Source organism: Varanus komodoensis, unplaced genomic scaffold, assembly GCF_004798865.1.
Source record: "Varanus komodoensis strain SLA01 unplaced genomic scaffold, ASM479886v1 scaffold5, whole genome shotgun sequence".
NCBI classification, from domain to species: domain Eukaryota; kingdom Metazoa; phylum Chordata; class Lepidosauria; order Squamata; family Varanidae; genus Varanus; species Varanus komodoensis.
In genome coordinates this window covers 49,511,801-49,524,568 of record NW_025336087.1, presented here as the reverse complement: position 1 = coordinate 49,524,568, position 12,768 = coordinate 49,511,801, and the positions used below count along the sequence as shown (strand labels likewise).

Genomic DNA, 12,768 nt, shown 5'->3' with positions numbered 1-12,768 from the left:
ATATTACATACAGAACATTGTAGATCCATTTGAGGCCTACTGCAACATACTTGCTTGGCATTTGCAAGAAAAAAACATATTTTATATGCACCAGAACTTAGCATCCAGTGTTACAGTACTTGAACCTGATAAGAGCACAGCCTGGTCTACTTTAATTGGATGAATTTCAGCTGGTACAACTTGAAGATGTTGACACGGTTCTTGAACAGGTTTGTGCAACCCATCTATTTTGGATCCTTGCCCCTCTTCGCTAATAAAATCCAGTAGAGAAGAACAGCAGGCTGGCCCAAAAAGATGACTGATGCTTCCTTACAAGGAGGAGTGGGCCCATGCCACCTGAAAGAGGCAGTAGTGAGTCCACTCCTTGAGAAACCATCCCTGGGTCTGAAAGGTCCTATGCTGGTGGCAAATGTTCCAGCATAGAACAAATGGCTAAAGTTTTTGAGTAGATGCGAGCCACCAAGCTCTAGGCAGTCTTTGATAAGACTGATTAGCTGGATCCATTTAAGTTGGGATTTAGGCTTGGTTTTGGCATGGAAACTACCTTGGTTGGGGAATGCAACCCTATTGATATTCCTGGATCTCTCAGTCACTTTTGATATCACCAACCCTGGTATCTTTCTAGGGTGACTGTCTGAGTGGGTTGTAAGGCACTGTAGTAATTCTACTGCTATTTGGATGGATGGCTGTGTAGAGTGATGCTTGAGTAATATATCTTCAAAGGAGGCCCAAGAAGAGGTGACAAAGAGGAAGTCCTTGGCAGTGGTAGCCCCCCCAATTGTGGAATCATCTCTCCACTGAGGACCACCTGGCATCAGCATTGTCATCTTTTCAGTGTCAGATTAAAACTACACTCTGTTCTCAGACATTTAATGGCATCTAATGACATATGATACGTTAAGTCAGCTGTTTTAATTAGGACTAATTTTATTGAAACAGTAGGTAACTTTTATATTTATATATATTGCAAATGTAAACTACTTTAAACTTGTATACTAAAATTTAATACTGTGTCTTGTTCTGTCCGTGTTTTTACTGTGTCTCTTTTGTATTTTTGAGAAATGGTTGTGAACTGTTTAGAGAACTTCAACTATTGTGCAGTATAGAAATAAATAATTTTAATGAATAATAATAATCCAGATAACATTAATAGAGTGACTTAGCAGCAACTCATCTCACTACTTCCAAGGCTCAGTTCAAGGTGTGGGAGGCTCCAGAGAAGGGCAGGGTCTCTTGCCATTGTCATAACCGTAGCAGCAGTATTAATAATACACTTCTGGAGGTGAATTGCAAAGCATATATTTGGATTCCTGACAATCTGAGTAGGAAAGTGAATTTGAGGCCAGTTTGAAATATGTTATATTAGACCAATTTATTAATACAAAGATCATTTTCTTATAGGCATTCCGGGATCTTCCACAAACACTGGATGAAATTGATGCTTTACTGAATGAGGAGAAATTAAGAGCTTCCTGCTTCACAGGTCTCAGTGCTTCAGTATGTACTCCCAATATATGACTCCCACACTGTTCTAGGTTGCTTGGTGGTGGTGGTGATAATCAGAGCAGCAGGGACGTGTTGTGAATGCCAGTTTCTGATTCTCTTAAAATTCTGAATAATTTTTCCCTCAAGGATCAGTATGTTCCATGCTACTTCTGCTCTCAATAAACAAAAGAAAGAAAAGCATGGCAAAAAAATATCTCTGGCTAATACATGGTATACAGTACATGGTGAAATACAGGACAGCTAGTGTGGCATAGTAGTTAGAGTACTGGTGTGTGACTCAGGAAAATGGTTAGGAAAATAAGCTACCTTGCATTCCTTGCAGAAAGAAGTTGTATATAAATATAATTAATAGTGGCGGATTTGCTTGTGTAATAACCGTTTTTAGCTTAATCTTGCATAAAGTGGGGGATAAATTGTATGGTACATTAAATATCTTTATTTTATTTTATTTGTTTTATTTTATTTAAAAGAAGACTATGGGGCCCAGAGCTGGATCAGGACTGCCACATGTGGCCAGAGCATATTTAGACCTTCTCCCAGCTTTTTCTTGACTAAATCCCCCTGCCACCCTCTGTTCAGGGGTAAAAGAGTCTCCATCAGTGTCATTGGAGGCTTTTTCTCTTGGGGAGAGTTTAGGACAACAAGGAGCTGGGAAGAAGGTGCTTAAACCTTCCATGAACGCATGTGGTATTCCTGATTCAAAATAGGTCCTCTGGTGAGCTTACTTGTAAGTAAAGAGTGAGAGGGAGGAAACTGCATGCAATCTAATGTTTAGTATAGCTTAGGTTTGGGCAACCTCTTTCTAGTCCCCCCGCCCCAAGTCATTTTCTCTGTGCCAGACTCCTTTCCAGGATGGAGGAGAAAAATAAGTCCATGGTAATGTACCGTGGAGAAATAAGGGAAAAGTATTCAGTCTTCTACTTGTATGTCTTTTTTGTTCTTAAAATCAGACCCATTTAATGTTTGATCAGAAGAAATCCTGCTTGAAGCAAACAAGTCAGTTATTATTACTTATAGCTTGAATTTCTGTCTGCAGTAGTACCTTGGATTCTCTGCACTTGAGTTAGGAATACATATTGTGTTAAGAATATCGGATATATACACAACCACATTTCATATACTTTTGTATGTGAACAAGCAACAGATATTGAGCTACTGGATGGCAGAATTTCTGTCTTTTCTATTCAGAAGAGCATGTCTTTTAAAAAGATGCAACTTCTTTCTTCCAGGTTGTAGAAGAATGTGATAAAAGGACACAAGAAATAGCACAGAAGACATTGGAGCTGGAGGAAAAGAAAAAAGAGTTGGACAATTATAAGCAAAACATTTCAGAGGTAATACGTGTTTCAGTCATTACTGCTGTTACATTCACCTGTAATGTTTTTTCTGAAATATGTATCCATTAATGCAGTGTATTGTAGAAGATCCTCTCTTGGATGCACACCTTCACTTGGTGAGGAGATTTGAGGGTGTCAGAGAAAACGAGCAGTGCTGTCAGGAGGCTAGACACACTAGCCTGGTCTCCTAGCAGGGTCACCCACAGTGGAATGGTGAGAGCTGAGACACCAGACGACAGTGTACCTCCCTCTTCAGGAGTAGCAGTCATCTCAGCAGAAAGAATGTATATCTCTAATGGTGATAGGGGCAGAGAAACTCTTGAAGGGCAGCTACTAAGCAGCAGTGATAGTTAAAAGCAATACTGGCAGAGAACTTTTCACAGACAACAGCATTAAACACAAGCAGTTCAAGTTAGTACTGCACAGACGTAAACCACTTCTGAATGATCTTACCTTGTAAATACTGTGATGAAGCAGTTCAAAATGAAAGAAGAGATAATGCCAGAAGATGAGACTCCCAGGTCAAAAAATACTGGATAAGAGCTAGGTTGTGACGATCTTGTGGAATGTGTCCTTCTTCTGTACATTGAATTTCTTGTGCTCAGTCCTGGCTTAGGAAGTGAGCCAGACAGAGAAGAAGTTTGAAAACATATGCACAACCTGGCAACCTTTCCCTGTAGCACATGCAACACAAAGCCCACAAGTCATGTACGTAGACTCCTCACACATTCCAAAGAAAAGTAGAGGACAAGTGCAAATAACACTTTTGTTACTGATGCAACTAAATCAATGCGGAAAGAAGTCTAGTGGTTGACCCAAGGAACCACTAGAACCACCAGAGGCAAAAGGAAAGTCTGATGCTGTACAACACACACAATTGGAACATGGAATGTGAAAAATACAGATCAAGGCAACGGGAAACCATTAAGTAAAAAGTGACATCTAAACATTGCAGTCCCTAGTGTGAGTGACCTAAAGTGGAGTGGCATGGGACATTTTCAGTCAGATAAACACCAGTTGTTTTACTTTGGAAATGACAAACTCAGATAAATGGAGTGGCTCTAACACTGAGACTAGATGTTGCACAGGCAGTAGGGGACTGTCATGCAAAGATTGGCTGAATAATATCAAAAATTGTGGAAAACCTATCAATGTAACCTAAATCCAACTTTTCAGCAATTATCACATAGAGAAAAAGATTAAGTATTATGATGGTTATTGTAAAGAAATAGAAGAGAACAACAAAAGAGGGAAAACAGGAGACCTTTTCCAGATGTTCCAAGAAATCAATCAGAAATTTGAATGTAAATTAGGCATCCTGAAAAACCAACAGATAAGCATACTATCTGATCAGTATAAAATAAAGAGAAGGTGGAAAGAGTGTGCAGAAAAGATGAAAGGATGGAAGAGCCTTCAAAGAGGAGTTCTATGAGGAAGAATTAGAAAGTTAAGTTGAAGCTGATCTGAAAGCAAAGTGACGCTCAAAGAATTTTACCTTATATGGTGTGAGAAATGCCTGACTTTCAAGCTGGATTTTGAAAAGGTAGAAGCACTCGAGATCATATTGCAAATATTCATTGGCTACTGGAGTGCACCAAATTTCAGAAGATCAGGCTATGCTTTTGACTGTTTGGATCACAAGAAGCTATGAATGGTTTGGGAAGAAATGGGCATGCCTCAGCATTTGATTGTCCTGATATAACCTGTATCATGGACAAGAAGCTGTTACAGCAGAATGTGGATTAACAGAAAAGTTTCCTGTAGGCAAAGGCAACAGTCAAAGGTGTGCTTTAGTTCAGTTTGTACGCAGAACATATCATAAGGAAGACTAGATTAGTATCATAGATTAATAGTATAGTAGGATTGGAAAAGGCCAAGAAGGCCATTGGGTCCAACCTCCGGCTGGTGCAAGATACCAAGTCTCACCATCCCACTCAAATGACTGTCTAGTTTTACCTTGAATATCACTACCATGGGAGAGCCCATGACCTGTCTTGGCAACTTGGTGGAAGATGCAATAGATGATACTATATTACTGGCAGAAATTAGCAACAAATTGAAATGACTCCAGATGAAATTGAAAGAAGAAAGTGCAGAAGCAGGACTGCAGCTTGAACGTTAAGGAATAAAAATCATGGCTACAGAAGAATGAACTTTAATGTCAACAATGAAGGCATTTAAATTGTGGAAGATAGTCCCATCAAGGACAGGACATTTTGGAGGGCATTTATTCGCAGGGTCACCATAAGCCAGAGCTGACTTGATGGCATCTAACAACAACTACTGTTAGCCTTATAATACATAAATAATTCTTACAGTTCTCAGACCCATTCTTGCAGATAGCTTGTGAATGGAAAGTTTAGTAAAAATGTGCACCCATAGGAATATTAAGAACATATGCACACAGCATACATATGCATGCAGCCATCACCAGGTAGAACCAGATAGCATGCAAGACCTGTGCTCCTCCACTAACACAGCCCTAGCACTCGTGCATGCTTGAAATTCTGGGGATTAAGGTATGGTTGTGCTGGAGGGCCCTGGAAATCCACTCCTTCTTAGCAGGAAACCTGAGCAAGATTGGAGTCATGCACATTACCAAGTGTGAGTGAAAAAGGTGGCAGGGTTGGCAAGAACGTACACTGTGGGTACTTCAGCTGCTCAGTAGTTTCCAGAAATCAATACAACTTGAAATCAGTCCATGCTCATTCAGACTGTCAGGAACCAATGCAAACCTATATCATCGATATAGTGCAGCTTGGTGCTCTTGTTTAGCATGTGTTGATGGCAACTGTATGTTCAGGCTGCTTGCTTCTTCATACCCCTCACTCGAACCTCAGATCATAGCTGGTGCAGGGGCGTGATGCATCTGCACTTTCCCAGCCCTGTACCTTAGGGCAGGTTGGTGATTAGGGAGACCATTAACAGGCTGGAGCCAAACAAGTCATGCTTGGGGGACACTGATTGAAATCAGTGGGGCAAGTTAATGTTCATTAATGTTTGTCCCATTGATATCAGTAATCTATTCTAAGCATAATTAAATTTGGATCCAGCCCAACATGTTTAAAATATCAAGTAACTAGTAATGATAACTAGAGTCATCAATGCAATATTCTGCTTTAAATTCACTCTTAACATGAGTCTTTTTATTTTTAGGTTAAGGAAAGGTGGTTAAACCCTTTGAAACAGCTGGTTGACAAGATTAATGAGAAATTCAGTAGCTTCTTTAGTTCCATGCAGTGTGCAGGGGAAGTGGATCTTTATACAGAAAAGGAGGTATGATTATCAGGATTATGTATTGTTTAACAGTGACAGGAAATCTCTCTCCTCGATATATATGCATTTTAACAGCTCAATTAAAGAATAAGGAATAACATGCTTTCTCATATTGCATCTTGAGAAACAGTTGTTAGCAAGTAATCACGTTTTTTCTTGAGCAAACTTTTCAGAGTGATAATTGTTCTTAATTGAAAATTGGCAACCCTATAAATAGGTTTTACTGGATGCAACAGGAACTGGAATCAGTTGCATTACCTAAAAACTCAGTAGACATACAAACCAGTTCCTAAGACTCTGTCATTGTCTACTATCAGATTAAGAAAAGGCACTCTGAGCTGGTATATGCAGGTGCAAGGAAAAGGGCTATGCAAAGATACTGTAGCTCAGTAGTTTCCATTCTGTTCTCAACACATCCAGTCTACAAGTCTATGCATGCTCACCTAGGACAAAGAGCCGGAAGTTATAGTTGGCTTACTTCTGAATAAACATACATAGGATTGCATTCACAGTGTAAGATACAGTTGAGAGGAAGGAATACAAAAATAGAGCTCAGCAGCAGTAGGCTTATCCATGAATGTAACCTATTTCTCAATATTCATGAATGACTGCCATTCACTGCAATGATGATAAATTGTGCTGCACTCTGGAATGTCATGGTGGTAAAAATAAAGCCTACCTTTCACCCTCAAGCCTTAGTGGCTAAGGCCCCACTAATGGGAATCTCATGGGAGAATCTGTCAACAGACATAGAAGTACATTGTGCTTCCATTTGTATGCACACAGAGGAATCGCAGAAAGATTTGAACACTGCATGCACTGCTTTTCATCTGTTAGCAGGCCTTTCACTTATTTATTTATGTATTAGATTTATATCCCACTTCTTTTTTTACAAACTCAAAAGTGCCTTACATCCTGCTCCTCCGATGCTTTCATTCTTATCCCCACAACAACCTTGTGAGCTAAGTTGGGCTGAGAGTCTGTGTCTGACCCAAAGCTTCTCAGTTGGCTCCATGGCCATGTGAGAACTAGAACCCAGATTGCCTTTCCCAGTCCCACCCTCTTAACCTTTACAGCACGGTGGCACTTGTCCATTGTGTGGCAGCAAGACAAAGGTACCCACTTGCCCTGGCAAATTCTCTGAATTACTACAGTAGAGCAGTGTAGGATTGTGCTGCCGGTCAAAGCTTCAGGAGCACCAGGTGGCCTGGGAAATATTTCTGCCTCTCCTCACAGCTTTTGTAAAGCCTCTTGCATGTCAAAGCAGCTGCTTAGATGCTGGGGGCAGCTGTGTTGAGCTTGCTTTTTGATACTTGTATAACAGTGCCTGTGCTTTCTTATGCTAACTTTAGGCTACTCAGGCACAATCCTACAAATTACTGTGCTTGTTAAAACAATTGGGATTGTGTTGTTAGATTTCAGGTTAAAGTCCTTATGCAATGAAGTTTTTCCACAAGAACCAGAATTAGCCATTTAAAAGTTTCTTTTCTTCATAAAGGTCTCTCAAGAATACTTATCACAGCAAAATATTTGTCAAATCTGTTGGCTGGCTTTTCATTCACCCAACAGATTTCATGGGTTGTTAAACAGGTTCCCACTTTCAAAGTACATTTTGGAGTATTTTTTACAATCCAGAAATTTATTTAATAAAGGTTTATTTATAAACCTCTTTGCTGCCAAGGTTTTCTATGCTAATATGCTGTGATCTTGTGCAGGGTAAAACAGAATAAAAATAGTTCAGTTCTGAATTCTGGACTGGTGAAAATCCTGCTCAAATGAGATACGAGATTGGTTCATTGTCATAACAGGGTCTTTGTGCAGCAGCATCCCAGTTGTGAAACTCCCTCCCCAGGAAATTTAGCCTAGCCTGTTTGTTAGAATCCTTTAGGTGACTGTTGAAGATACTGCTGTTCTGTCAAATATTTAGTAAGTAATGCTTACTAAACATGGTTTTTATTAATCTCTGGTTTTAAAAATGTTTTAGCTTTTTACATTTTATGTAAATTTTATCTTAAAATGTTTTAGCTTTTTACATTTTATGTAAATTTTATCTTAAAATGTTTTAGCTTTTTACATTTTCTTCATTGTACATTGTCTTGAGCACGCATTGAGTGGAGGGGTGATATAAAAATATTAAAATATAATTTAAATAATTTTGCTGCTGGCAATAGGGAAATGCATACTAAATCCCTAGGATTTAGTGATCTTTTATGCAACCCTCTGGAATGAGGTGTACCACCTTTAATTAACAAATGAAGAAAAAAACCTGGCTCTTCTGTTTAATTTACCACTTTAGCTTTACCATTGGCTTATGTGTATCTAGCTTTTTATGATTAATTAAACTTATAATTGATAATATTTGCATAAATCTGGATTTTATACTTTTTTCTGAAGGACAAATACTTTTTGCAATTCTATTCAGACATAACTTTCAGTGGTTTTGGTGGGACTTAGTCCAAAAGCAATCTAAAGAATAGCAGTCTTATATTTTGTTTGGATGTGCCCCATGCCTGGCCTTGATGATAAGACAGGCTATTCATCCTTTTTTCTTGCTGAATTAGCACCAACATGTGAGGAGAGATCCAGCAATAGAGTTTGCAGCCCTCGCATCTATAGGAAGGAGGTATTGAGTATAGTAATATCTAGGGATCCTTTTCCCATTAATTGGCTTTCATAATTGTTGCATGTGTACTGGCTACATTTGTTGCTTGCTTCTTCTCTGAAGGGCTTAGCAGAGAAGGCAAACTTTGGAGGGATCAGTGGCTGGGTTGCCCCAGAGCTCTCTGCAGGCTAAAAACTCTGGATGCAGAACCATGTTTGCCTAGCTTCATTCAGCTTTGGTGTGTACCAGAGAAAGCCAACACATGCTGAAGCCTCTCCCAACTGCAGTACCAGTTGAAGGAGTGCTTCTCCATCCTTTGCCTGGCTCAGGATAGCTTCACCAGGCCCATGCCTTATTCCATGAAAGAGGATGTGGGGCAGGGAAAGCACTAGGCTTGCCACTCCTGCTCCCAGTTAAGAGGGCAGTGCATTAATCAAGGGGTATTCCTCTGTTAACTCTAGTAACAGTGTGGATTCCTTTTCCTGCTCATTCGTCAAGCCCTTGGTGGGAGATTGGGGAAAGTCCCATAGAAAGGGTCCAAACCTTTGTAGGCTGGATGAAGAACCTGGCCACGAATTTCTCATCCCTGAGCTTTTGGTAGCTCACAACAACACTGTGAAGTAGTTTACTTCATGGCTCTGAAAAGATTTGAACATAGGTCTCTAGCTACTCCACTCCATTGACTGAAGTTTACCTGTAATTTAGTTGTGATGTCTGTATTAAACCATGTTTTGAAATTAGTTTGCAAATCATGGTTTGTATGTGAGTCTGTTGTGTGATGCCCAAATGGTGAATCATTTCTTTGCCTCCAGAGATAGTTGTACCATGGAAATAGTAATAAATATATGGAGCTCAGTGCCAAGATAATGGGAAATCATGGCTTGCTGTTTTACATTTGGAAGTTCAAAACATGGTTTGCATTCTAAACTATGAGCACAAACCTTGGTCTGATGTGATGTCTGAATTGAATCATTGAGGGTTTCCTGTTTCATATATTGTCAGTTACTATGTGTCTACTTATAGAATGCTAACATTGCTGGTTTTTCTGACAGGAAGAATATGACAAGTATGGGATTCGGATTAGAGTCAAATTCCGCAGCAGCACCGAACTTCATGAACTGACTCCACACCATCAGAGTGGAGGGGAGAGAAGTGTTTCAACTATGTTGTACCTAATGTCTTTGCAGGAACTCAACAGATGCCCTTTCAGAGTAGTAGATGAAATAAATCAGGTATGTGTGCAGCATTTGAAAGAAAAACTTCCTTAACTATATTCAGTCACAGGAGAGAAATAGTAATACATTTATTTCTTTTAAAGGGAATGGACCCAGTTAATGAAAGAAGAGTATTTGATGTAGTGGTAAAAACTGCCTGCAAAGCGAGCACTTCTCAGTATTTCTTTATAACACCAAAGGTGAGTGACTGAAAGCTCGTTATGTGCATACTATAGTTGGATTTGTTTGTTTAGAGAATAATTCATACTTACGGAGTCCTAAATAGTTAGGGTGCCCATAGCACATAAAACCCGCCTTAAAGTGGTCACACCAGCAGTGTAGAGGGGGGAGGAATGCAGCTGAACGCAGTTCCAAGGCCCTTTTTAAGAGGAGGAGCAATGGCATGTATTTGCCAGAGTGCTGGGATTATTCTGAGACCCTCCTTGCTTTGAGATGTGGCAGTAATGAGGCTTTCAAGGTTTACTCTTGTTTTTGACATATTGGCAGTTTAAATGATGACACCTATTTGAAATTTGTTTGCATTTTTAAAAGCTAAATGTTGAATTTCAGCTTGCTGAAAATTCTTTGTTAAAATTCTATGTGTTTCATAAATTATTCCTATGCAGTCAAAGGTAGGCACTGAATTGAAGAAGTAAACACCACTGAGTTCAGTGGTGCTTATTCCCAGATAACTCTGCACAGAGTTGTAGTTGTACCAGTAAATGTAATTGTTAATTACTGATTTGTTTTAAATGTCTACATTTTTTGATGGAGTTACCAGCTGTTCTGAGTATAAATACTAGCACTCTCTCTTTTCCTTCTTATTTTTAAAATCTGCTAATGCTATCTGTCTCTATATTTCTTTCTAAGTCTATTTGTCTTACTTTTCTTACCTGTGCATGTCCTTTTTTCATATGCATGTACAATACTGGATTCTACAAACATGCCAGCAGCAAAAATCTCTTGATGTGGTGAATTTTATGTAGTCAGTGTGATAGAAAGAGTGCTATAGAGCTTAATAACAGAAACCAGGCTTGTCTCTATTCACAATTTATGTTACATGTGTGCGTTGTCTTGCCCACCTGGCAAAATTGCTGAGTCTTGCTGAACCAAAAGGGAGAAAGTGTCATACCAGTATGTTCCTGAAAAATAGAATATGGCTGCTGTAAGAAGCACTGATGAATCTTAACTAATAAGCACATGAGCCGCCTCTAATAAAACCTTTTATTTGTTAACAGCTACTGCAGAACTTAACTTACACGGAAAAAATGACTGTGTTGCTGGTCTACAATGGATCTACTATGCTAGAATCAAGCAAGTGGGACTTAAAGGCTTTTCATAGGAGACGGCGACGATTTCAGACTTCAGTCAGTAACTAACTTCCTGATGTCTAGTGCAAACTACAGAAGTCCAAAGAACTAATTTTCTTTGTCTACTTAATGACACATCTCTTGAAGGGGCCATTGATAGCCTTTGTTTTATGTAACTATAGTATGTACATCACTTTTTAAATAGTTGTTTTCCTTTGGAGGGCTGCAACACCAGTTCTGGGGGAAGAGATTGGAAGAACTTACTCATACCAGTTGTCACTGGGCTGGTGGGGGGGGGGGAGCGTGACTGTAATGTTTCACAACCTTGGCACTTTGATATTTTAAAATACTTTTTATATGTTTTGCAAAAGTTCCAATGTGCTTTTTGTTTTCTTGGTGAACTGGTACAAGTTTCACCATATCTGTTCAGCAAAGAAGTTTTAACAGTTGTCATTCCCCATAGTTGTTAATTGAAAAGGTTATATGCTGTTTAAATATCTGAAATGTAATTAATATGGGATTGTGGATTATTGAAAAGTATCCTCCCCAACTGCTGCTAAAGTACAATTTTAATTGTAATCTAGAAGAAAATAATTTCAGACACTTGCCAAAGACATAAAAAATGCAATACCTTTTTATATTCTTAAAAGAACTTGCTTGATTAATGTTTGCTAATTTTATACATGTCATTCTTATAAGATGGGCATGTTTAAATTTTAGCATATTCAATTAACATTTTGTTTTGATTTTAGAAAAAAGATGAATCTGCTGAAAAAATCTAGCACTTTTTGTATAATAAATTTATATTGAATTTTTTCCTGCAGTTCTTACCTATGATCAGAACAGGAAACTGACTACATTTTTCCAATATAGGGAAAATGCAGACAAAAAATACTGTGAACTCAGACCATAAACTTGATGAGAAAGATGGTCAGCTCTAACTTTCTGAGCATGTTTTGGTCTACAGATTAATTCATACATGAATTTTGTATTTTCAAACTTACATACAAAGCTTGTCTGGCACAGAGATGATGATAGATGGGAGGAAGAAGTTTAGGCCACAATTGAAAAGGTGAGGGATTTGTGAAGCCTCACTGGATGCAGTAATGCTTGCTTCTGAGTAAACAGGTTTTTAAATTGAAAATTTAATACAGAAGTGCAATAAACACATAGGGGTGCATTGCTCGTGTATGTTCTACTATAAATAATTACTTGACTCAGTTGATTCTTAATCCAGTGTCTTTCTTTGCTTTCAAATATGCAGGACAGAAAGTTCCAATATTTCCCAGGCAGGCAGGCCTTTTCTTCATCTAAACTTGTATAGGATTGGGCCGTAGGTCTTGCTAGTGTATGAACAGCAAAGCCCAAATCTGAGGTTTCAGTAGTGTGGGGGACATGATTGCAAAACTCTTGTCCATCAAAAAATTTGGAGAATTTTTTTGATTTCTCAAGTTGAGGAATTTTGAATAGGGGTGAAGGAGCTGTTGCACCACAATTTGCTGAAATACATCCAAATTATCTAA

The 12,768-nt window shown here is 38.8% G+C and overlaps 1 protein-coding gene across 5 annotated transcripts in view; it reads left to right on the top strand.

The window, feature by feature from the left end:
* The window catches only part of SMC5 (structural maintenance of chromosomes 5), a 44,172-nt gene extending 31,707 nt beyond the window's left edge, over positions 1 to 12,465 (top strand). For 4 of the 5 annotated variants that reach the window (XM_044446378.1, XM_044446381.1, XM_044446379.1 and 1 more), the window contains 6 exons: positions 1,402 to 1,497; positions 2,736 to 2,840; positions 6,000 to 6,119; positions 9,774 to 9,953; positions 10,040 to 10,135; positions 11,174 to 12,465. In XM_044446378.1, coding sequence (XP_044302313.1) covers positions 1,402 to 1,497; positions 2,736 to 2,840; positions 6,000 to 6,119; positions 9,774 to 9,953; positions 10,040 to 10,135; positions 11,174 to 11,314 — 738 coding nt within the window. In that variant the 3' untranslated portion in view covers positions 11,315 to 12,465. Of the gene's footprint in view, positions 1 to 1,401; positions 1,498 to 2,735; positions 2,841 to 5,999; positions 6,120 to 9,773; positions 9,954 to 10,039; positions 10,136 to 11,173 lie in introns of those variants that run through there. The other variant, XM_044446383.1, reaches the window with a different exon arrangement.
* The last annotated feature ends 303 nt before the right edge of the window (positions 12,466 to 12,768 follow it).